A 27,343-nucleotide genomic window follows, 5' to 3' on the forward strand; every position below is an offset into this window, starting at 1 on the left:
TGCACGTCGCTTTTATTTTTGGGGCCTGAAAAAGCTTTGAGGAACCACTGCAAAAATGAACAAAGTGTACAGCACTGTCAAAATAACATTTGCTATGCACATGTTCAGTCTTTTGTGCCTTCTTTTAAACCGTTCCATGATGTGGAAACCGTGAAGAAAAAAAACAAACATGTGCATTCTTGGGGCAGCTTCGTTTGGACGCAACCTGCTCTCTATAATATACGACATGTGAAAAAGATACTCCCACAGCGAAAAGGACTGCTACCGCTACTGGAGCCACTTCAGGTAAAAAAAAAAAAAAAAAAAAAAAAAAAAAAAAAAGCCATTTGTTTTTTTTCCTGAAGCGGCTTTGTGAAAGAAAACTCCAGTGGCTCACGAACTGACCAGCACTTCTGTCTATAAAATGGCTGCTGGTGGAGATATGTGACCTGGCTTGTCAATTGTTGAACATCTCACATAGGAAAGGCACTTTTCTATTGGAGGAGGCTGATGGACAGGTCTGGTCACAAAGTCCACCAGCAGCCATTGTATGGACAGAAGTGCTGGTCAGTGTGTGAGGAAAACTGCACCAACCTGAGAAAGTGGTCTTTTTTTTTTAATCAATAAGATTTTACTGCACAATATAACGGGGAACATTACTATAGCGAAAGACATCATTCAAAATGATAATGCAATGAGAAATATTGCATCATCAATAATAACGGAAAAAAAAAAAAAAAAAAAAAAAACACCTACAACTTCAGATACCCCTGGCACTCTTTTTAGGATATTACAAAAGACAAGTTAAATGAGTCCAGGGACTAACGAACCATCCATGCATCTCATCCGATAATAAAGCTTCTGACACCACCCTTGGACATCTGATCCACTCCGATTATACACCTTTTTCTCAAAAAAAATATAGTAGCATTCAGATGCTGAAGCACTTCCCCTACAATGAGGGGAACATTTGCTGGCCAATGTCCAGAAATAATTTTTCTAACCTGGTACAGAATTTTGGCTATTGCTAACTGTTCTAATATTGTGCCCTCAAGGGCCCCCACACATCCCATCAAACATAACTTTGGTTCCCAGAGTATCAACGCGAAATACCTTACTAATTACATTTTTCACATCACCCCATAACTCAGCCAAGCGTGGACACAACCAAAACATATGTCATCGATCTGCAGCTTCTTCCCAACACTGGGGACACCAGTCATCCTGCTGTAAACCCATCTTCTAGAACACGTTTCTCATTCTATATACTGTGTTTATAATAAAAAGCTGCAATGTGCAAAATGTATTTAGACCAGTCCCAGAGACTCCAAAATTCCCCCTGGCTTCTCCAAAGAAATGGGGCTCTTACACTTCACTGTTTCCGTGGGATCTACCAAAACTTTTGCTAAAAGAGACCTATAAACTAAAAGATAGAGGTTAGTATTTCTTGCTGGGGCTACATAATCTAACACTCCAGATTGGGGTATCATGTAGATCTCACCTTAAATTTATGTGTTTTCTATAGCTTCAAAATATTGCTTTCCAAACCTAGGTATCTTAGCAGTGCAGCCTCTGTCTCTCAAGCTTCCTCTAATGTCCACTTCTTAAAACGTTGCAATTGCGAGGCCAAAAAACATCACTATGTATGCAGCACAGCAAACTCTTAGTCCCTTGGAAAATTGGAGCTTTCTAGCTTAATTCTGGGAATACCCTTTTCGAATACCTGAAGATGTTCTGTATCTTTTTGAACCAATACTCAGGGAACCAGATAGATGCGTTTCAGGGGAAAACGAGAGAAGCAGCTCTTGTCATCGGCAATTTCAATAAAAGGCACTTTAGGTCAGTCTCAAGGTTGCAGAGACATCAATGCAATGAACAACAGATGTTTTGTGCGAGTACAGGCTTCTTTCGGGGGAGCTGGAAGAAGTGTATACTCCTGCAAAACAGCTGTTGCTCATTTCACTGATGTGTGCCTGCGACTGAAATAAAGTGCCTTTTATTGAAATTGCTGGTGGAGAGTGCAGTTTCTCTTGCTTTCCTCTGAAATCCATGATTTTATACATGCTTTAAAGCTGAGCACCGCAAGATTTTGCGATTATTATCGGCATATTTTTTGTTTGAGCCCATCCTTTTGAATTGGGCGTGGTAGTGACCACAATATTTTTCCTTTTTAGTCTCTAAAAATAAAATAAAGGCACCACATAAAAAATAGAAGGCATTATACACATCTTAAGATTTGTGCCAAACATCGATAAAAGAGGCTTCCCCCAAGTCCTCACCTTATTTCTGATCATTAAGTGACTCGGAAATAAAAAATTTTAAGGGTAGGTGCACACTGTCAGAAAGCACTGCGGGTAGGAAGCTGTGTACTTCCCCAGGGTCAAGATGTTACAGCGCAGTGGATAGGATTTCTTGAAATCTCCTATCCACTATGCGTGCACTCACGCCCGCGGATCACCCGCAGAAACAGACATGCGGCGCATCTTTCCAGACTGCAGCATGTCTATATTGCAGAGCAATGAGCCTCTGCAAAATAAAATTTCACCCATACAATTTATTGGACACAGCGAATCCGCACAGTTCAATGAACACATGCGGAATCACCTGCGTTAAACAGCCTGCAGCGCTTTGGAAGCAGCAAACATGTGCTGCATCCAAAGCGCTGCCAATTCCTGAACGTGTGTACATACCCTGATCATTTTAGTGAGATAAGTATTCTAATAAGTACCCAAACTAGCATTTATTCACCACAGAAATACTTCTACTACTACCCAACGTATTTGTCTCCCGGACATCCAGTGGTAACAATAGAGACTTAGTGCAGTTTATAGCGGGGACCAGAAAAGCTCTAAAGCACCCAATTATTTCCATCAATGTCGATCAGGACCTCTCCAAGCTTCCCAAGAAAAATAAGAGGTAGTCCACATACAATGCAATCGGCTCATCTACCTCCCCATAATGAAATCCCATCACCCTAGGATGACCTAATAATGAACTTCAGCGGCCAAGAAGACCAACAATGCTAGCAGCGGGCAGCCTTGGCTTGTCTCTACCCAATTCTCAAATCTTAGTCTTGCCCTTAGTGCTATACATAAAAGTTAAACCATAGGAGGAAGTTAGGGCCAGAGCCCAGTTTCTCCAGTAAAGGGATATTGCCATTCACATTATCAAACACGTAGCATCCAGTGATAGGACAGCTTTATTATCATCAGCATGGGATGCCTAAAAATATTTAAAAATGAAGGCAGCACGGTGGCTCAGTGGTTAGCACTGTAGCCTTACAGCACTGAGTTGCTGGGGTGATATGCCACCAGTAACAATATCTGTAAGGAGTTCGTATGTTCTCCCCATGTTTGTGTGGATTTCTTCTGGGGTCTCAGATTTCCTCCCACACTTCATAGACATAGGGAATTTAGATTGTGAGCCCCATTGGGGACCATGATCATAACGTATGTAAAAGCAGTGTTGAATAAGATAGCGCTATAAGCAAAAGAATAATATAAAAAAAAAAAAAAAGAACACAAACTAAAAGCCTGTGCAAATTACTTTCTGGCAATTTAGAGGGAACCTCTCAAAACTAGACTCAAACATGTCAAGATAATGTTGTTAGGTCCTCTTAAAATATTTTAAAACCTTAATAAGAAGGCCTTCTACCCCTGGCGCTTGCTGTATTTTATTCAACAGAAGCAAACATTTCTAGTGCCTCTGTCCACATCATGCAAGATCGGCATACTTATTTCCACCAGTTAGGACAATAACTCATCCACTGTATTCTGTACATGGCAAATACAAATCCAGACAAAATGTGAAGTCTGAGTGAATATTTTACCACATTTCCAATCTGAGACTGGACCAACTTGGCTAATAACTGACCTGTAGTCTTCGGACTCTTGATAGAACTGCCGTTTTAGGACCAGCTTGCGCTAGATGATGTGAACTTAACTGTCTGTGAGCATCTTGCCAATGCCCCAGGTCTACGGATTACTACTAGGATGTAACGTATCCTCTCACACTGCTTTTAAGTAATCATGGATTTTTAGAAAGGTCTTTTTCTTCATTTCCCAAAGAAATTCCCCCTTTAAGAAGGCCATCATAGCTTCCCAAAGCACATCTAGGGCCAAAGTGCAAATGGGAAAAAAAGGGGAGAATGGTTCCTGGGGCAGTAACTGTAAAAAGGAGAGACTGCAAAACAATAATTCAATTCTTGATCAAGATTGAAGCACAATTAAAAGCTCTAGTATTACTTGCCTGCCTGCAGCAATGAGATCCAGCTCTCAAACAAGGTGGCCAAAAAGTGTCAGTGAATCCTCACCTCCACCCCAGGGAATTTTTTTTTTTTTTTTTTAAGCTATATTTAGCACATTACTAAAATCTTCCATAATGATTAAAAGGTACACCAGGACACCTAACTGTCCTTGGCCTAAAGTACACTGCATCCCCAGTAATGTGCCCTTCAACATTTCTAAATGAGTCAATTTAAAGGGAATAATTAAGACCAGCTAATCTCCAATAGCCCATGTAAATGGCAAAGTAACAGATGCACCTACATACCATGCAATTATACTCAAAGAAAAGGTGCTACAAAACTGTCCAAATATTTTTTTTTTAAATGTATAAAAAGTACACAGGAAAAAAAAAATAAATAAAAAGCAGTAGCTCAATGAGGGGCTAAAAAATAGCTTTGGGGGCCTGAAGAGCATTTTATAATATAATCAAGTATACGTATAAAAAAAACAAAAAACAAACCAAAAACCTACAAAGGTTGTCCAGAGTGACATGCCCCCTGACAAAGTAAGGTGAAACGCATTTTGGGATGCCATGCTACACACTTACAGGGTTCCAAACTCACATTAGCTTATTTGGAACAAATTTACATATTCTATTGGTCTGTATGCAACCCACTGTGGGGTCTCGTTTGAGGGACCTCTTACTGCAGATAACGGCAGCTCCAGAACTTGTCCTCTAGATTCTAAGGGTGACAAACTCAACTGTCCACAGCCACCTAACAGTTGCATATTTTCAGAATGAGTATAGCAAGAGCTCAGCTTGAACACCTCTCTACATGCACTCCCATCAACATTTTTATCCTCTTATTACAGTCATCATATTATATCGACCTGTGTACTTACAAATGCTCATTTTGCCTTTCTACCCAGATAATTCTTCTCTCTTCAATTTGGTTTACGAGATGACGTGATTATAAACAAACAGACTAGCTTCTAAGCTCTATATAGAAACAAAGTCTCTAAGGCCTGTTTCACACTTCAGTTTTTTGCCATCAGTTAAAATCCGCCGTTTTGATAAAACAACAAATCCGCGCCTTTTTTGGCGGATCCGTTTCCCCCCCCATAGACTTGCATTAGCGGCGGATTTCGACTGATGGTCGTCCGTTGCATCCGTTTTTAGACAGATCCGTTAAAATTTTAGCGGCCGCCGGCTGGAGTGGATGGACAATGTAACTTTTTTTGTAGCGGCGGACCGCTATTAACTGCGCGTGCTCTCTCTCCTTTTCCAGGGTCGTGTTACTTTCAATTTCATGCTCTTAACAGCTAAAGCGGAACCGTCCAAGAAACGGATCCGGTGGCATCCATTTGTGGAAAAACGGAAACGGATCAGTTTTTCCACACTCTGGCGAATTTTGACTAACATCAAATAACTGAAGTGTGAAACAGACCTTACTTGTATTATCACTGCAAAGTCCCTCGCAGGGAGAGTAGCAGAGCAGCTGGGTCAGGAGTTGGAGAGGGAATGACTCATGTAGGGAAAAAGAGACCTTCTATTTCTATGTAGAGCTTAGAAGGATTCAGCTGGTCAGTTTTTAATCATGTGATGTCATAGACCTAATTAAAGATAGATTAACTGGGTAGAAAGGAAAAATGAACAATTACAAGTACATAGTGCTATATAATATGGTGACCAATTTATTAAGAGGATAAAAAAAAAATGATGGAAGCGCTTCTTTAAATGCAACCAGTCATGCCCAAATGTAAGGTCAATGTCAAGGACACCGCACTACACTTGCTCATAGAGCCAGTGCGCGTGTCCTGAGTACAGAAGCAGTGCTAAGAGTTACCTGGGGAGGAGGGCAGCAGAGGTGACAATGCGTGCTACAAGCTAATAGTGTCAGGGTTCAGTCAGCGCTGGAAAGTAAAGAGGCACGGGACCTGCGGACACTGAAAATGAGCAAGCTTGCACGGGACCTATGGTCATGTGACTGAAAGGGGGCGTGGCTTAGCGTCCTACTTTCAGATATGACAGTACAACTCAGAGTCAGGCAAAACGGAGGTCACAACAGTACGGGCAAACGGAGTACAGGAGGGACAAACAGACGGGAGGTCAGACAAAGCCAAAGGTCATACACAGGATCACAGTACAGTACCAGGGATGAGACAGAGCGGATAATCAGGGCCAAGCAGAGATCAAAACCAAACAGACATAGGAGGTACCAGGCAGAATCCAAAGCGATATCCATGGAACAGACCGAGTCATACACAGAGAATCAAGTAACCAGAACACAGCACAAACACATTCAGGGGTCACCACACAAATGCCAAGGACAAGAGTATAACTGACAGGGACGGGAGCGTCCTGAAGCTATAAGAAGCCTCCCCAGAACCAGGGAGAGACCACAATCATAGCCCCAGGTGTGCAGGTAAGCCTGCATCAGGATCACAACCTTTAACCCCAGAAATGCCAGTCATCAGCACTGGTTCCAAACATTAACACCACGTGTGCGAGTCAAACCCGCACTGAGATCATGACAGTCAATTTGCCGTTAAATAGCGTTAACACCCTACATGGCTGCATTATTGGACCAACAACTTCAATAATTCCAATATCCAATATTCAGTCCCTGCTCACTAAACAGTGAGCGTGATAAAAAGCACTTCACAGCACACTGAATGATTGTCAGCCATGCCAGTCTATGAGCGGGGGAGATTTCAGACAACCCCAACGAATGGAAGTGAGCATCTACAAGGATTTAGAAGTATTTTATCTGTAGTTGCTGCTCCAGTAAGGCAACCTTATAAGATTTTAAGGCTATTTACTTGTAGAATAACTATATCTGCAGGTAAAAAGAGCTTTTGAATATGGCAGGTTAGATTTAAGTAGCGCCCAATTATGGGAAGTTTGGCTACTTTCACACTTGCGCTTTTTTGCGCTGTGCTACGTGCGCAGTGCAAATGCGCAAAAAAAAAGCATCATGTGGTTTTTATGCATTTTCTTGTTTTTTTGTGCTCCCATAGACTTTAATGGGTTTTTGGGTGAATTTCGTGTGCATGCGTTTTTTTTTTTTTTTTTTTTTTTTGAGACAGGTCCGAGGCACAAAAAAATGCAACAGGATGCATTTTGTGCACCCGGGCGCACACTACAAAAAAACGCATGCGCATACAAACGCCTCCACAAACGCATGACTGCGCACCCATGTTAAGTATAGGAAAAAAACGCAAGTGTGGAGGTAGCCTTTGAGCTATTTATTTACACTCCTCATTGTGCAACTGTCAATGCACTGCTGCGTTTTCAGCTGTGTGTCTGCATTTTTGCTCCTTTACTGTTAAATCTATTGAATAACATAGGAAGAGTAATTACTAGCTATATTTTCACGTATTAAAAAGTGATTTTTATGTTCCAGCTCAGCATCGTAAAGATCCGTTATATATTTTGGGTGTTTAGCGTTTTATTCATCATAATTTCTATTTCATAAATCAAAAGTACACAGCAATAAGAAATTTCGTAATTTATTTTACCAGAGAAATCGGCTTCTTTCACCTCCATGACTGACGTTTAACTCCCAGTTCATGAGTAAAATCTGAAAAATCTTTACTGAACTCATTTTACCCTTACTAAGATGGGAGATGACAGTAGGTGCTTTTAAAATTCTATGGGCTAAAGATAGACATTTTGCTGCAAGTTTTCCAGAAGCACTTCTCCATTTTATAAATACTGACTGACATCTCTTTTTAACCCCTTAACGACCATGGGTATTTTTGGTTTCGCATTTTCATTTTTTGCTCCCCTTCTTCCCAGAGCCATAACGTTATTAATTTTTTGGTCAATATGGCCATGTGAGGGCTTATTTTTTGCGGGACAAGTTGTACACTGCGTGCAGAATTATTAGGCAAGTTGTATTTGAGAGGATTCTTTATTATTGAACAACAACTTTGTTCTCAATCAACCCAAAAGACTCAGATATCAAAGCTTAATATTTTTGGAAGTTGGAGTGTTTTTTTTTTTTTTAGATTTGGCTATCTTAGGAGGATATCTGTTTTTTAGGTAACTATTACAGTGCAGAATTAGGCAACTTAATAAAAACCAAATATATACCCATCGCACTTGTTTATTTTCACCAGGTAAACCAATATAACACAAAATTTAGAAATAAACATTTTCTGACAAAAAAACAAAACAAAAAAAAAAAAAAAAAACAGTGACCAATATAGCCACCTTTCTTTACTATGACTCTCAGAAGCCTTCCATCCATAGATTCTATCAGTTGCTTGATCTGTTTACAATCAACATTGCGTGCAGCAGCCACCACAGCCTCCCAGACACTGTTCCGAGAGGTGTACTGTTTTCCCTCCCTGTAGATCTCCCATTTTATGAGGGACCACAGGTTCTCTATGGGGTTCAGATCAGGTGAACAAGGGGGCCATGTCATTTTTTCTTCTTTTAGACCTTTACTGGGAAGCCATGCTGTGGAGTATTTGGATGCATGTGATGGAGCATTGTCCTGCATGAAAATCATGCTTTTCTTCAACGATACCGACTTCTTCCTGTACCACTGCTTGAAGAAGGTGTCTTCCAGAAACTGCCAGGTCTGGGAGTTGAGCTTCGCTCCATCCTCAACCCGAAAAGGTCCCTCAAGTTCATCTTTGATGATACCAGCCCATACCAGTACCCCACCTCCACCTTGCTGGCGTCTGAGTCGGAGTGGAGCTCTCTGCCCTTTACTGATCCAGCCTAGGGCCCATCCATCTGGCCCATCAAGAGTCACTCTCATTTCATCAGTCCATAAAACCTTAGAAAAATCAGTCTTAAGATATTTCTTGGCCCAGTCTTGACATTTTAGCTTATGTTTCTTGTTCAAAGGTGGTCGTTTTGCAGCCTCTCTTCGCTTGGCCATGTCCCCGAGTATGGCACATCTTGTGCTTTTTGATATTCCAGTAACGCTGCAGCTCTGAAATACGGCAAAACTGGTGGCAAATGGCAGCTTGACGCTTGATTTTCCTCAATTCATGGGCAGTTATTTTGCGCCTTTTTTTATCAACACTCTTCTTGCGACCCTGTTGGCTATTTGCCATGAAACGCTTGATTGTTCGGTGATCACGCTTCAAAAGTTTGGCAATTTCAAGACTGCTGCATCCCTCTGCAAGACATCTCACAATTTGACTTTTCAGAGTCTGTCAAATCTTTCTTTTAACCCATTTTGCCAAAGGAAAGGAAGTTGCCTAATAATTAAGCACACCTTATATAGGGTGTTGATGTCATTAGATGACACCCCTCCTCATTACATAGATGCAAATCAACAGATTTACATAATTGGCAGTTGGCTTTCAAGCCTATACAGCTTGCAGTAGGACAACATGTGTAAAAAGGATGATGTGATCAAAATACTCACTTGCCTAATAATTCTGCACACAGTGTAGTTTTGAACGACACCATTGGTTTTACCATGTCGTATACTCAAAAACGGGAAGAAAAATTCCAAGTGAGGTGAAATTGCAAAAAAAAGTGCAATCCCACACTTGTTTTTTTGCTTGGCTTATTTCACTAGGGTCACTAAATGCTAAAACTGACCTGATATTATGATTCTCCAGGTTACTATGAGTTCATAGACACCAAACATGTCTAGGTTCTTTTTTATCCAAGTGGTGAAAAGAGATTCCAAAGTTTGTAAAAAAAAAAAAAAAAAAAAAAAAGTCGCCATTTTTCGAGACACGAAGCGTCTCCATTTTTCTTGATCTCGGGCTGGCTCAGGGCTTATTTGAACTTTATATTTTTAATTAATATTTAATTTTTTTTTATTTTACTTTTTACTTGTTTTAATAGTCTTCATAGGAGACTTGAAACTGCAGTTGTCCGATTGTCTCTGCTACACAGAGCAGAGCTGCAGCCCCGCTTTATGTAGCAGATATGCTCACTTGCTATGAGCGCAGACCACCAAGCGGCGCACACAGCGATCCAGTAATGACAACCACAGGGGTCTTCTTCTGACCCCGGGTTGTCATGCCAACCCATTGGCGACCCGCAGTCATGTGACACGGGTGTCGATGGGAGGAGGTAATGATGCACTTCCTGCTCGTGCATGTTGTTAAATGCTGCTGTCAGAGTTTGACAGCAGCATTTAACATGTCAACAGTCACGGGTGAATAGAGATTTCACCGCAGCTGTTTTGGGCACATGTCAGCTGTACAGATCAGCTGTCATGTGCCGGAAAAGGTACGGGCTCCGGCAATGAACAGGGGGAGGCATCCAATGATGAACTCTGTCCGTCATTGGACGTTAAGGAGTTAAAGTAACCGCAAAATCTGTGGTTTCTGAAGACAGAGTTCATTTATGAATTAAGATTGAAAAATCAATTCAGTGGAAAAAAAAAAATCAGATTTCTCTGATAAGATATTACAAAGTTGCTTATTTTCAGGTGTCCTATTGATTTATAAAATAAGAATTAAAATTACTTGCTATTTATCTATACTATACGTGTATTTGGGATTAACCCCTTCACTACCAAGGGTGGTTTGCACGTTAACTCCCGGGCCATTTTTTACAATTCTGACCACTGTCCCTTTATGAGGTCATAACTCTGAAACGCTTCCATGGATCCCGGTAATTCTGACATTGTTTTCTCGTGACATATTGTATTTCATGTTAGTGGTAAAATTTCATTCAAATAACTTGCGTTTATTTGTGAAAAAAACGGAAATTTGGCGAAAATTTTTGAAAATTTCGCAATTTTCCAACTTTGAATTTTTATGCCCTTAAATCACAGAGATATGGCACACAAAAAACTTAATAAATAACATTTCCCACATGTTTACTTTACATCAGCACAATTTTAGAACCAAATTTTTTTTTTCTTAGGAAGTTATAAGGGTTAAAAATTGACCAGCGATTTCTCATTTTTGCAACACCATTTTATTTTTAGGGACCACATCACATTTGAAGCCACTTTGAGGGGTCTATATGATAGAAAATACCCAAAAGAGACACCATTCTAAAAACTGCACCCCTTAAGGTGCTTAAAACCACAATCAAGAAGTTTATTAACCCTTTAGGTGCGTCACTGGAATTTTTTGAATATTAAAAAAAAATGAACATTTAACTTTTTTCACAAAAAAAATACTTCAGGTTCAATTTTCTTTATTTTACCAAGGGTAACAGGAGAAATTGGACTGCAAAAGTTATTGTGCAATTTGTCCTTAGTACGCTGATACCTGATATGTGGGGGGGAACCACTGTTTCGGCGCATGGCAGACTTCAGTAGGGAAGGAGCACCGTTTGACTTTTTCAATGCAAAATCAGATCGGACGCCATGTCGTGTTTGGAGAGCCCCTGATGTACCTAAACAGTGGAACCCCCCCCCCCCCCCCCCCCCCAAGTGACCCCATTTTGGAAACTAGACCCCACAAGGAACTTATCTAGATATGTGGTGAGAACTCTGAACCCACAAGGGCTTCACAGAAGTTTATAACGTACAGCGGTGCAATTAAAAAAAAATCATTTTTTCCACAAAAATGATCTTTTCACCCCCAATTTTTATTTTCCAAGGGTAGCAGGACCCTAAAAGTTATTGTGCAATTTGTCCTGAGTACGCTGATACCCCATATGTGGGTGTAAATGACTATTTGGGCGCATAGCAGAGCTCGGAAGGGAAGCAGCGCCATTTGACGTTTTTGGCTAGAATTGAGATCGGACACCATGTCGCGTTTGGAAAGCCCCTGATGCACCAAAACAGTAGAAACCCCCCACAAATGACACCATTTTGGCAACTAGACCCCCCAGGGAACTTATCTAGATGTGTGGTGAGCACTTTGAACCCCCCAGTGCTTCACAGAAGTTTATACCGCCCGGGCGTGAAAATAAAAAAAAATCGTATTTTTTCCACAAACATCTTTTAGTCCCCATTTTTTTTTATTTTCCCAAGGGTAACAGGAGAAATTGGACCCCAAAAGTTGTTGTCCAATTTGTCCTGAGTACGCTGATACCTCATATGTGGGAGAAAACTACTGTATGGGCACACGTCGGGGCTCGGAAGGGAAGTAGTGACGTTTTGGAATGCAGACTTTGATGGATTGGTCTGCGGGTGTCATGTGCATTTGGAGAGCCCCTGATGTACCTAAACTATTGAAACTCCCCACAAGTGACCCCATTTTGGAAACTAGACCCCCCACGGAACTTATCTAGATGTGTGGTGAGCACTTTGAACCCCCAAGTGCTTCACAGAAGTTTATAACGCCTGGGCGTGAAAATAAAAAAAAAAAAAAATTTTAGCCCCAATTTTTTATTTTCCTAAGGGTAACAGGAGAAATTGGACCCCAAAAGTTGTTTTGTAATTTGTCCTGAGTAGGCTGATACCCCATATGTGGGGGTAAAACACTGTTTGGGTGCATGGCAGAGCTTGGAAGGGAAGGAGCACCATTTGACTTTTTCAACGCAGAATTGGCTGGAATTGAGATCAGACGCCATGTTGCCTTTGGAGAGCACCTGATGTGCCCAAACAGTGGAAACCCCCCAATTCTAACTCCAACCCTAACCCCAACACACTCCTAACCCTAATCTGAGCCCTAACCCTAATGGGAAAATGGAAATAAATACATTTTCTTTTAGTTTTATTATTTTTCCCTAACTAAGGGGGTGATAACGGGGGGGTTTGATTTACTATATATGGCGGGTTTTTATGTTTGGCAGCTGTCATACGCTAAAAGACGCCTTTTATTGTAAAAATAGTTTTTGCATCATCACATATTGTGAGCTATAATTTTTCTGTATTTTGACCCACCGAGTCATGTGAGGTCTTATTTTTTGCGGGACGAGTTGACGTTTTCATTGGTACCATTTTCGGGCACGTGACATTTTTTGATCGCTTTTTATTCCGATTTTTGGGACGCAGAATGAACAAAAACCAGCGTTTCATGAATTTCTTTTGGGTGGTGCGTTTACGCCGTTCCGCATGCGATAAAATTGATAAAGCGGTTTTATTCTTCGGGTCAGTACGGTTACAGACCTCATTTAGGTCGTTTTTTTATGTTTTGTCGTTTTTTTGCAATGAAAACAATTTTATATAAAAAATAAATTTTTGTATCGCTTTATTCTGCGAGCCATAACTTTTATTTTTTTGCGGATGACGCTGTATGGCGGCTCGTTTTTTTCGGGACAAGATGACGTTTTCAGCGGTACCATGGATATTTATATGCATATTTTTGATCGCGCATTATTGCACTTTTTGTTCGGTGGTATGATAAAAAACGAAGCAAAAAATGATTTATTTTTTTTTTTTTAAGGGGTTCGCTAAAGGGGTTAACTAATGGGACAGTTTTATAGGGCGGGTCGCTACGGACGCGGCGATACCAAATGTGTACTTTTGTTTTTGTTTTTTTATTTTGAAAAAATGGATTTATTGGGGAATATTTTTTTTTTTAAATTATTTAACACTTTTTTTTTTTTTTTTTTAAACACTATTACCTTGTCCCAGGTGGGACATCACTGTCCTGTGACAGATTGCTGATCTGTCACACCACAGATCACTGTGATAGATCAGCAATCTGTCACAGGCAGTTCTGCAGACTTCCTCATGCCTGCGCTTTGCAGGCAGTGAGGAAGTCAGCTCCCTACAGGCCCCCGAAGGCCCCCGTCGCCATCTTGGATCCGAGGGCCTGTAGGGAAAGAGATCCCCGCAGCAGCGCTGCACATTGTGCTGCCGTGGGGGGCTCAGGGAAGCAAGGAGGGATCCCCCTCCCTGCTGATGATTCTCTTTAACCCCCGGTACACCGCGATCGCGTTTGATCGTGGTGTACAAGGGGTTAACGTGTCGGGGGCGGTCCGTGACCGCCCCTGACACATTGTGCTGGGTGTCAGCTGTGATAATCAGCTGACACCCGGCCGTGATCAGCGGCGCTCACCACGTGGGCGCCGCTGATCGCTGGGACGTAATATTCCGTCCATGGTAATTAGGTCCAGGGTCACATGGACGGAATATTACGTCCATTGTAGGTAAGGGGTTAAACCAAAAGATTATCGGATTAACATAAGTTGCCGAATGAAGAGATCCAGAAAGTAAATAAAATTACAATGCTTTATTTAGGTTATTATTAAAACGTGCTTTGGGGTGAGGAGGGACGTTGAGATTTCTGTGTGGCTGCAATTTCCACCTCTATACCTGCTGTCCTGGTAATATGCATTACTTATTCTCTATTGAATGCATACTGCTCAAAAAAATAAAGGGAACACTTAAACAACAGAATGCAACTCCAAGTAAATCAAACCACTGTGAACTCAAACTGTCCATTTAGGAAGCAACACTGATTGACAATCAATTTCACATGCTGTTGTGCAAATGGAATAGACAGATGGAAATTATTGTCAATTATCAAGACACCCTCAATAAAAAGGAGTGGTTCTGCAGATGGGGACCACAGACCACATCTCAGTACCAATGCTTTCTGGCTGATTGTTTGGTCACTTTTGAATGTTGGTTGTGCTTTCACGCTCGTGGTAGCATGAGACGGACTCTACAACCCACACAAGTGGCTCAGGTAGTGCAGCTTATCCAGGATGGCACATCAATGCAAGCTGTGGCAAGAAGGTTTGCCATGTCTGTCAGCGTAGTGTCCAGAGGCATTACCTGTTAAAAAACAACTCCATGAGGATGGTCTGAGGGCCCGACGTTTACAGATGGGGTTGTGCTCACAGCCCAACACCGTGCAGGACGCTTGGCATTTGCCACAGAACACCAGGATTGGCAAATTCGCCACTGGCGCCCTGTGCCCTTCGCAGATGAAAGCAGGTTCACACTGAGCACATGTGTCAGACATGACAGAGTCTGGAGACACAGTGGAGAGCGATCTGCTGCCTGCAATATCCTTCAGCATGACCGGTTTGGAAGTGGGTCAGTAATGGTGTGGGGTGGCATTTCTTTGGAGGGCCGCATAGCCCTCCATATGCTCACCAGAGGTAGCCTGACTGCCATTAGGTACTGAGATGACATCCTCAGACCCCTTGTGAGACCATATGCTGGTGCGGATGGCCCTGGGTTCCTCCTAATGCAGGACAATGCAAGACCTCATGTGGCTGGAGTGTGTCAGCAGTTCCTGCAAGATGAAGGCATTGAAGCTATGGACTGGCCCGCCCGCTCCTCAGACCTGAATCCGATTGAGAGCATCTGGGACATCACGTCTCGCTCTATCCACCAACGTCACGTTGCACCACAGACTGTCCAGGAGTTGACGGATGCTTTAGTCCAGGTCTGGGAGGAGATCCCGCAGGAGACTATCCGCCGCCTCATCAGGAGCATGCCCAGACGTTGTACAGTAGCGAGGTCATACAAGCACGTGGAAGCCACACACAAAACTGAGCATCTTTTCCATGTCATTAGGCATTTCCACTGAAGTTGGATCAGCCTGTAATTTGACTTTCCACTTTGATTTTTAGTATCATTCCAAATCCAGACCTCAATGGGATATTCATTTTGGATTAACATTGATAATCGTTATGTTTCATTATTCTGAACACATTCCACTATGTAATGAATACAAATTTGCAACTGGAATATATTATTCAGAGATACCTAGGATGTAGTATTTTAGTGTTCCCTTTATTTTTTTGAGCAGTGTATATCATCCTTGTAATTACCTAGCTAGGGTAGCTTAATAAATTGTGCATTTAATGTGTTCTTAGTAAATCACTGTACTTAAATTCAATTGGTCAGAGGTATATAATATAGGTGTTTGAGTTGTCGAATATTTTGCACATAGTTCATTGTCACCCCTTGTTAGTGCGCTCTGATACTATACTATTTTATCATGTGTTATGGTTTTAATAATAACATAAATAAAGCATTGTAAGGCTGGGTTCACACGTAGCGGAACTCTCGCGGAAATTACTGCGAGAATTCCGGAATTCCATTCCGCGGGAAAATCACATTTTAAAATTCCCACGATTTTCCCGGGGAAAAACTAGCATTTTGCAAGCGTAATTAGCTTGCAGAATTGCTAGCGTTTTCAAAGCGATCTGGAGCATCGCTTGGAGAACTGATTGACAGGTTGGTCACACTCGTCAAACATAGTGTTTGACGAGTGTGACCAACTTTTTACTATTGAGGCCGCCTATGCGGCTTCAATAGTAAAAGATGGAATGTAAAAAATTATAATAAAAAAAATATTGTTATTCTCACCTTCCGACGTCCCACGCAGCCTTCCTGCCTCTCTCCCGGTCCCAGTAATCCTTTGCGACAATTACCGCGATGACGTCTGGTCTCGCGGTCATTCGCAATGACGTCGCGCAAATGACCACGAGACTTCACGATCCCACGAGAACGGAAGTCATCACTCGCAAAGGCTTACTGGGATTGGGAGCGTGGAGAGAGGCGGGAAGGCTGCACGGGACGTCGGAAGGAGAGAATAGAATTTAAAATAAAAAAATATTGCTATTTTTTACAGGGATATGGCACCCAAAGCCCGGAGGACAGTCTCCTCTCCTCTGGACCGTGGGTAACATCCGCAAATGTTCTGCTTACTTTTCGCATTGTGTGCACAGCCACATGCGGAAAGTAAGCAGAACAATACATTCCTATGGGTGCGGGATTACCGTGATTCCGCGAAATGAATGAGCATGCTGCATTTTTTTACCACAAAGCGATTCCGCCGTGGTAAAAACCGCATTAGCACAGCATTGCGGAATCCCATAGGAATGCATGGGATGCTTATTTTTCGCTGTTAAAACCGCCGTGGAAAAGCGGAAAAAACGCCACGTGTGAACGCAGCCTAATTGTAATTTTATTTACTTTCTGGATCTCTTTATTTGGTAACTTGATATGTTAATGTTAGTCTGATAATCTTTTGGTTCAATCCCTTGTGAAGTGCAAAACCGTCTCCATTATTGGACACCTTTATGCAATTAGTATGTGTATTTGGGAGCGGTACTTAAAAAAGAAACATTACTCAGCATAGCCAAACACAAACAGTAGTAACGCCAGGATATTAAAATTGCAAATTGCTTTAGAAACGTAGTGGTTGCTTAAGTTACTATGGCCGCATTGATATGGATTTTACCTGGAATTTAACAAAACTTTGATTTAAATCTTGGATGAAGCTGGACAATGCTTTCTCCTTTTCTGTGGTACTAATAAAAAGATTTATTGATTAACATAATTATTCACTAAACTAGCATTATCTGCTTAGCAAAGCTAAAAGAGCGCAACTTTTGGAGGGAATGGACAAGTCTATCTCAGACAACCTTGAGAGGCCTCTACTATCAAAAAGACACCGTACTTTCGCCGCCACTACACGGAATAAAATGATACCTTGATTGATGAAAACTGTCTTGTGGTTGTTTAATCTTTATTTTCAGCTCTGAGTTAATGATATGCCCGTGCTCCGGGGCGGCCTGTGGGGGGGTGGGGGTGGCGGTGTCTTCATGTGTTGCTCTGATTACACTCCCGACAGAGGTTATATCGCTTATCCGTGTTATGTAAATAAAAGCTTATAACCTGACGTTAAATTCATCCATTGGTTGTATAAATTATTCTTTTGAAAGAAGAAACCTTCCGAAATGTGGTTTAGATTAATAAATTGGCATCAATGCAGAAATATTGATCATTTAATGGACACAGAATGGTCAGATTTTGGCAAGACAAAAGTTTTGTCGGCCACAGAAAGCAAGGGGATATTCAAACAAATAACTTAAAATGCAAATATATGTTGCATAACATTGGTGAATGAAGTTGTGGTGCAATTAGTCATATTTAATATTTTGTGTGACTTGCATGAGCTTGAAGGACTGCATCCATGCGGTTCAACAATGATTCATACAATTTATTAATGAAGTCATCAGGAAAAGCAAAGAATGCAGTCTTACATGCCTCCCAGAGTTCATCTAGATTCTTTGGTTTAGTCTTCCAAGCTTCCTCTTTCATCCTACCCCAAACCTGCTCAATGATGTTCATGTCTGGTGACTGGGCTGGCCAGTCCTTGAGCGCCTTGCTCTTTTTTGCCTGGAGGAACTTTGTTGTAGAGATGGATGTATGAGATGGAGCACCATCCTGCTGAAGAATTTGACTCCTTTTATGATTTGGAATATAAGAGGTAGCTAATACTTCTTTTTATTTTAGGCTATTGATATTGCCTTCCATCTTGCAAATGTTTCGCACACCCCATACTGAATGTGACCCAACCATGATCTTTCCACCACCAAATTTAACTGTTTTCTGGGTGTATTTTGGATCCATACGGGCTACAGTAGGTCTTCTGCAGTATTTGGGGCAGCTGTGATGTAATTCTACTGAAGATTCATCAGAGAAATCCACCTTCTGACACTTTTCCAGCGTCCATCTGTTTAGCAGGCTGTGGGACTTTGCAAATGCCACATGGTTTTTTTATTTGCCTTTTGTTTAGTGCTGGCTTCTGGGCACTGATTTGACCATGGAGGCCATTTTGAGACAGAATCCTACAAACTGTTCTAGTTGACACAGGGACTTGAGGTGACCAGGCCTGTTAGAGCCCTGCTGCAGTGGAAGAGGGGCTTTGCTTTGGATTTTCTAACCAACAAAAGTTCCTCCTGAGCAGTTGTCTTGCGGGGTCTGCCGGACCTGGGCTTGTCAAACATCTCCAGTCGCTTTGAATCTTTTGTTTAATTCTTTGTACTTGACGCTGAGACACATGAAAGGTGCCAGCCACCTCTGCAGTGGATCTAGTCTTCAGCCTCTTGATAATCCAGGCTTTGGTTGCAGGGTGGATTTTTGGCATGTTGTCAGAGCTCAAGTTGCAGCTCAAGTGAAGGTCTGGGGTGCTGGGTTTCTTTTTATACACACCCACTAATTAACCGATCATTTACTGAACACAGGTGAGGATGTAAGCTAGGATTGGGTGCATTATATGACCAGGTGACAAAACTTTTCGGAGGGTTTCAGCTTTCAAAAGAATAATTTATACAACCAATGGATGAATTTATTGTCAGGTTATAAGCTTTTATTTACATAACATGGATAAGCGACATAACTTCTGTAAGGCCAGTTTCACATTTGCGTTAAAGGCCGCAGCGTCGGCCTGCGCACGGCCGACGCTAAGCCCCGCCCCCTGCCGCGCCTCCGCCGGTAGCTCCGCCTCCGGGCGCATGACGCTGCATGCGTCCCCTATCACTGAGGACGCAGGCCGTGCGCAGTATGCGTTTGGTGGCGTCTGCGTCCTTTTGACGGTGCGCCGAGCGCAACCAAATTGCAACAGGTTGCGTTTGGCGCTGGTCAGCGCACCGTCAAAAGGATGCAGGTGCCGCCAAAACACATACTGCGCACGACCTGCATCCTCAGTGATAAAGATAGGGGACGCATGACGCATGCAGCGTCAAGCGCCCCCGGAGGCGGAGCCAACGGCGGAGGAGCGGCAGGGCTTAGCGACGGCCGTGCGCAGGCCGACGCTGCGGCCTTTAACGCAAATGTGAAACCGGCCTTAGGGAGTTTAGGTATTCATCAGTCTGGCTCCTGACAGCTCACTGATCCCTCTCACTGACCTGCCCTCTAGTTTGCATAAGGAATATCTGTACATACTATCACTTTATGACGTTATAGCTCTGGAATGCTTCAACGTATCCCACTAATTCTGAAACTTTTTTTGTGACATGTTGTACTTCATGTTATTGGTAAAAATTGGTTCGATATGACTTGCGATTATTTATGAAAAAAAACAAATTTGGTTAAAATTTTGAAAATTTTGCAATTTTCAAAATTTTTTTTTTTTTTTTTTTTTTTTTTTTTTAATTTATATAATTTTTTGGCCCTTAAAATTAGAGAGCCATATCGCACAAAATAGTTAATAAATAACATTTCTCACGTCTACTTTACATCAGCACAGTTTTGGAAACAATTTTTTTTGTAAGGACGTTATAAGGGTTAAACGTTGACCAGAAAGTTCTCATTTTTACAACACAAAAAAAAAAAAAAAAAAAAGTTTTTTGTTAATTAAGGGACCACCTCACATTTGAAGAAAGTTTGGGGTGAGGGGGGGTCAATATGACAGAAAATACCCAAAAGTGACACCATTCTAAAAACTGCACCCCTCAAGGTGCGCAAAACTACATATTAGAAGTTTATTAAACCTTCAGGTGCTTCACGTGAACTAAAGCAACATGGAAGGAAAAAAAAATGAACATTTTACTTTTTTCACAAAAAAATTACTTCGGAACCAAACTTATTTTTACAAGGGTAACGAGAGAATGGACCGCAAAATTTGTTGTGCAATTTCTCCTGAGCACGCCAATACCCTGTATGTAGAGGAAAGCCACTGTTTGGGTACATGGCAGGGCTCAGAAGGGAGAGAGCACAGTTTGACTTTTTGAACGCAAAATTGGCTGGAATCAATGGCGGGCGCCATGTCGCATTTGGAGACCCCTTGAGGTACCTAAACACTGGAAATCCCCCAATTCTAACTCCAACCCTAGCCATAACCCCAACTATAAGCCCAATAATAAACCTAACGGAAAAATGGAAACTTTTTTTATTGTATTATTTTTACCTAAGGGGGTGATAAATTAGTACCTCAAACCCCCCTTTATTTTATTTTGATCGCTGTGATAGACCCTATCACAGTGATCAAAATGAACCAATAGGAGGGTGCCATCTAAAACCCACCTTAAAAAGGAGCAGAAAAAAAAATAAAAATGCTTAAAAAAGAATGAAGATATGCACTGAAATGTAAAAACGATTTACTGTGCATATGTTCTGTCTTAACTGCTTCAGGCTTCAAAAGCTATTATGCGGCCAAAACAACCATTCTTCATAAGTAGTGCTCGGATAAGGTGGTAACATTTTTCGAGCATGCCGAAGACACAGTTAGCACACGGGCATGCTCGGATGACAACTTATCCGAGTATGTTTACTCATCACACTTCCCGAGGCTTCTGCTTGGAAACCGCGTACTATTGTATACATGCACCTAGTCAAAAGAAATGACAATTATGTGCACTGATAATATATGTATGGCTCTTTCAAGACATTAGTCAAAATAAAAAAATTTGCTTATAATCTATCAACACAATACCTAGATCAATATCTGTAAAACCTTCTGCATTCAGGGCATCTGAAGTATTTTTATCTATGTTTTCCAAGCAGAGGCTTGCTAGCTGAGGTTCATCAAATAAGCGAGCCTGAAAAAAAATAAACAAACAGGACAATAGGAGTGGATTAAAAACTGAGAAAAGCCAACACTACATCCCAGAATTGCAGAAGTACATGAAAAATATTTAAAATTGAGAGTCCTCAGTGGTTGATACCTTTTTATTTGCTAACTGAGAAGATGGTAACAAATTGCAAGCTTTCGAGACTACTCAGGTCTCTTCATCAGGCTAGACTAACACAAAATCTGAAGAATCACATATTTATACACAAAACCACACAGGAATAACGCAACAGATAAGACAAGTGACGTGAAGCAGAATTGTCATTATGGGAGAAGGATAAACAAATATTGGAACAGTTCATAGATAAGGAGTGTGAAAGCTTTATTGTCCTCTGATTGGGGTATGGTTCTGTGTTGTGAGGTACCCCCAGAAGGTCTGAAGAGCAAATTCCTTAACTGATGTAAAGAGACATAAATCCATGCAACACATTCATTCCTGCTCTGAGTGTGTTAAAGGTTGTCATGAGTTTATACTCCCAGCCCCTCCTGGGAGTATACACCTAAACACCTTGGTCACCTCAGAAAGACCCTTTTGAATCAGGGCTACCATCGAAGGACAACTTTCACACTCATTATCTATGAACTGTTTCAATATTTGTTTATCCCTCTCCCATAATGAGAATTCTATTTCACGTCACTTGTCTTATCTATTGCTTTATTTCTGTGTTGTATTGTGCATAAATATGTGATTCCTCAGATGTTGTATTAGTCTTGCCTGATGAAGAGACCTGAGTAGTCTCGAAAGCTTGCAATGTGTTACCATCTTTTCAGTTAGCCATTAAAAGGTATCAACCACTGAGGACTCAATTCCAAATATTTTTCTATATACTGGCTAACACGATACAAAGATATATATCTTTCCAGTATCAGAAGTACATGAAGAATTCAGAACATTTATGCACATAGACCACAATGTAGCAAACATTGGCTATATTTTGTACACACCTGAGTAAGTAACATGAAAGCATTGTCAGCACGAAGGTTCTTCTTCAGAAACTCCACACAGTGTGCCTCCAGGGCCGGCACTGCGTATTTCTTAGCGGTGTACAGAGTAGTCATGACGGTCTCTGGTCCAATTTGAACCTCGTCAGAATACAGGAACCTTAAAAAAACACATTGATTTTTCATATTAGTTTTAAGTTTAAAAAAAAAAAAAAAAAAATACATATAATTAATGCATTTTACACGCATGCAAGCTTACAATATGCAAATTTAGGATATCTATGAGCATGGTATGTTCCTAGATCACCTTTCATCAAATAAACCTACCACCAACAGTGTAATTAACCTCAGAAACACTAAAATACTTTGCTGGGGATTCACAGATGGTAAATAATTTTAAGCCACACAGTGATATTTTACTGCACTAAGTCCATTACAAAATCTGCATGCATTACGTGTGAATTTGACCTGTACCAATGCAAAGGTAAAACCAATTCAATGTGTGAACATGCACTATATCAGAGTAGAACTGCTTCCAATCATTAAGAAGCCAAAAGATGACAGACAACCTGTTTTGTTAATGTTTTCATGGCTTAACCCCTTCCCAACATTTGACGTACTATCCCCGTCCACGGTACCCGGGCCCCTATGACCGGGGACGGGACAGTACGTCATAGCGATCAGAGGCGCCCCACGTGGGGAGCGCCGCTGACCGCGGCCGGGTGTCAGATGATTACTCATTAACCCCTGGCAATCTGCGATCAAACACGATCGCCGTGTACCGGGGGTTTAGGGAAGCATCGGAAGAGAGGGGGCTCCCTCCGTGCTTCCCTGAGACCCCCACAGCAGCGCAATGTGCAGCGCTGCTGCGGGGCCTCCTTCCCTGCAGGTCTCCGGATCCAATATGGCTGCGGGGACCTTCGGGGGCTTGCAGGGAGCCGGCTTCCTCACTGCCTGCAAAGCGCAGGCATGAGTAAGCCTTGTGAAGAGCCTGTGACAGATCGCTGATCTGTCACAGCAATCTGTGATGTATCACATAACATTACACATTACATGTCACATTACAGTGATTTCCCCCCTGGGACAGTATAATGAGGCTGTGTGCCCATGTTAGGTTTAAGCATTTCCGCAGTGCTTTTAGACAAGCGTTTCTGCTGCGGAAACGCTTAAGAACAGCATCCAATGTAATATAATGGAACACGCACGTGCTAATGGTGCGTTTTTTTTTCCACTGCGGAAACGCTAAGTGGAAAAAAACGCAGCATGTTCATTAATTTTGCGGAAACGCGTGCACTTCCGCACACATTCAATTGTATTGCAAAAACGCTTAACAAAAGCGGCAAAAACGCTTACAAAAGCGCTTCACAAAACAAATGCGTTTTCCCGGGAAGAGGGTGTGCGTTTCAGCTCAGGAATATTCTGCATCAAAAACGCTACGAGGGCACATAGAAGAAGAAAAAAAAAAAAAAAAAAAAACGCTAAATAAAATACATTCACTGTTTGGAAATAAACAAAAAAAACCCAAAACAATAAAGTACACATTTAGTATCAACCCGCCGTATAAAGCTGTCCCATTAGTTAACCCCTTTAGCGAACCCCTTAAAAATAAAAAAAAATAAAAAATTACTGCTTTATTATCATACCACCGAACAAAAAGTGCAATAACGCGCGATCAAAAAGATGGATATAAATATCCATGGTACCGCTGAAAACGTCATCTTGTCCCGCAAAAAACGAGCCGCCACACAGTCATCAGCGAAAAAATTAAAAAAAAAGTTATAGCTCGCAGAATAAAGCGATGCAAAAATTATTTTTTATATAAAATGGTTTTCATTGCATAAAAGCGCCAAAACATAAAAAAACGACATAAATGAGATATCGCTGTAACCGTACTAACCCGAAGAATAAAACTGCTTTATCAATTTTACCGCACGCGTAACGTTGTAAATGCACCCCCCAAAAGAAATTCTTGAAATGCTGATTTTTGTTCATTCTGCGTCCCAAAAATCGGAATAAAAAGCGATCAAAAAATGTCACGTACCCGAAAATGGTACCAATAAAAACGTCAACTCGTCCCACCAAAAATAAGACCTCACATGACTCAGTAGGTCAAAATATGGAAAAATTATAGCTCTCAAAATGTGGTGATGCAAAAACTATTTTTACAATAAAAAGCGTCTTAGCGTGTGACAGCTGCCAAAAATAAAAACTCACTGTAAATAGTAAATCAAACCCCCCTTTATCACCCCCCTAGTTAGGGAAAAATAGTAAAATTAAAAAAAATGTATTTATTTCCATTTTCGGGCTAGGGTTAGGGATAGGGGGTGTGTTGGGGTTTGTAAATTGGGGGGTTTCCACTGTTTGGGCACATCTGGAGCTCTCCAGACGCAACATGGTGTCTGAGCTCAATTCCAGCCAATTCTGCGTTGAAAAAGTCAAATGGTGCTCCTTCCCTTCCAAGCTCTGCCATGCGCCCAAACAGTGTTTTACCCCCACATATGGGGTATCAGCCTACTCCGGACAAATTGCGAAACAACTTTTGGGGTCCAATTTCTCCTGTTACCCTTAGGAAAATAAAAAATTGGGGGCAAAAATATCTTTGTGGGAAAAAATGATTTTTCTATTTTCACGCCCGGGCGTTATAAACACTGGGGGGGGGGGGTTCAAAGTGCTCACCACACATCTAGATAAGTTCCTTAGGGGGTCTAGTTTCCAAAATGGGGTCACTTGTGGGGGGTTTCCACTGTTTAGGTACATCAGGGGCTCTACAAATGCAACATGACACCCGCAGACCATTCCATCAAAGTCTGCATTCCAAAATGTCACTACTTCCCTTCCGAGCCCCGACGTGTGCCCATACAGCAGTTTTCTCCCACATATTGGGTATCGGCGTACTCAGGACAAATTGCACAATAACTTTTAGGGTCCTGTAACCCTTGGGAGAAGAAAAATTGGGGGTGAAAAGATCATTTTTATGGAAAAAATGATTTTTTAATTTTACAACTGTACTTTATAAACTTCTGTGAAGCCTTTGGGGGTTCAAAGTGCTCACCACACATCTAGATAAGTTGCTTGGGGTGTCTAGTTTCCAAAATGGTATCGTTTGTGGGGGGTTTCCACTGTATAGGCACATCAGGGGCTTTCCAAACGCGGCATGGCGTCCAATCCCAATTACAGCCAAAAAAGTCAAATGGCGCTGCTTCCCTTCCAAGCTCTGCCATGCACACAAATAGTGGTTTACCCCCACATGTGGGGTATCAGCATACTTAGGACAAATTGCACAATAACTTTTAGGGTGCTGTTACCCTAGGGAAAATAAAAATTGGGGGTGAAAAGATCATTTTGTAGAAGAAATATGATTTTTTTTTAATTATACGGCTGTACGTTATAAATTTCTGTGAAGCCCTTGTGGGTTCAAAGTTCTCACCACATATCTAGATAAGTTCCTTGGGGGGGGGGGGGTCTAGTTTCCAAAATGGGGTCACTTGTGGGGGCTTTCCACTATTTAGGTACATCGAGGGCTCTTCAAAACGTGACATGGTGTCTGATCTGAATACCAGCCAATTTTGCATTGAAAAAGGTCAAATGGCACTCCTTCCCTTCCGAGCTCTGCCATGCGCCAAAACAGTGGTTCCCCCCCACATATCAGGTGTCAGAGTACTCAGGAGAAATTGCACAATAACTTTTGCAGTCCAATTTCTCCTGTTACCCTTGGTAAAATAAAAATAAATTGGACCTGAAGTAATTTTTTTGTGAAAAAAAAGTTAATTTTTTACTAAACATTAAGAAAATTCCTGTGAAGCACCAGAAAGGTTAATAAACTTCTTCAATATGGTTTTGAGCACCTTGAGGGGTGCAGTTTTTAGAATGGTGTCACTTTTGGGTATTTTCCATCATATAGACCCCTCAAAGTGACTTCAAATGTGATGTGGTCTGTAAAAAAAAAAAAAAAAAAAAAAAAAAAAAAAAAAAAAAAAAAATGGTGTTGCAAAAATAGAATTAGACTTACAGGTAATTCGGTTTCTAGGAACCTTCCACGACAGCCACCTTGGAGGTTGTCTCCCCGCCCTAAGAGGGGCCAGGAACACAGAGGTTAAATAACCCTCCCCTTCCTGCTACCTCAGTGCTTTTTCTGAATGTACTAGCATGAATAGTTACCGCCAGTAGAGCAGGAATCAGGTAAACATTATATAGGGAGGGAAATTAGTGCTGTCGTGGAAGGTTCCTAGAAACCGAATTACCTGTAAGTCTAATTCTATTTTCTCTAGTCACCTTCCACGACAGCCACCTTGGAGTTATGCCAACGTTAATTTTTTTTTTTTTTTTTTTTTAGAGAGGGACTACTGCTTGCAGGACGCATCTGCCGAACGTCAGATCCCTACTGAAATCCAGTCTATAGTGTCTGGTAAAGGTGTACAAAGAGGACCAGGTGGCAGCTCTGCATATCTGCTCCGAAGACGTATTTGCTCTTGCTGCCCAAGATGTAGCGATTGATAGAGTGGAGTGGGCTTTCAACGACCCGGGAGGCACGAGAGGTCTTGAAGAATATGCCAGGGAGATGGACTGCTTGATCCAACCCGCTATCGTATTCTTTGCCGCTTTCTTCCCCTTATTTCTTCCTGAATACTGAAGGAACAGGTTCTGATCGATTTTCCAATCCTTGGTTGCTCCAAGGTATGAAATTTTTCTTCCTTCGTATTAGAAGGATTTGGGCAAAATGAGGGCAACACGATATCCTGACTTCTATGAATGTCTGACACTACTTCGGGCATAAAGGAGGGGTCTAGACGCAGTACTATACTGTCCGAGTTGAGTAGGAGGTAAGGTTCCTGTACTGATGGAGGAGCTACATTCCCTACCTGTCTAGCCGATGTGATTGCCACAATGTTTTGAGTGTGAGAATTTTTAATGGAATTTCTGACATGGGCTCAAATGGGGCCTGTGTCAGGCTATTGAGTACTAAATTTAGATCCCAGGGGGGAACCCGACTAGAGAGCAAAGGGCGAATTGTGCCTGCCGCGGTCAAACCGCTTGACCCA

At 41.6% G+C, this 27,343-nt stretch overlaps 1 protein-coding gene across 2 annotated transcripts in view; it reads right to left on the minus strand.

Moving 5' to 3' along the window:
• Positions 1-27,343, minus strand: part of BTBD2 (BTB domain containing 2) — a 109,118-nt gene that overhangs the window by 41,418 nt on the left and 40,357 nt on the right. For both annotated transcript variants that reach the window (XM_073545590.1, XM_073545581.1), the window contains exons 3-4: positions 22,308-22,464; positions 21,225-21,330 (exon numbers count right to left, since the gene is read on the minus strand). In XM_073545590.1, the coding sequence (XP_073401691.1) occupies positions 21,225-21,330; positions 22,308-22,464 (263 nt within the window). The remainder of the gene's footprint in view (positions 1-21,224; positions 21,331-22,307; positions 22,465-27,343) is intronic.

This window comes from Dendrobates tinctorius, unplaced genomic scaffold (genome assembly GCF_039654945.1).
Source record: "Dendrobates tinctorius isolate UK_male_01 unplaced genomic scaffold, ASM3965494v1 ptg000011l, whole genome shotgun sequence".
NCBI classification, from domain to species: Eukaryota; Metazoa; Chordata; class Amphibia; order Anura; family Dendrobatidae; genus Dendrobates; species Dendrobates tinctorius.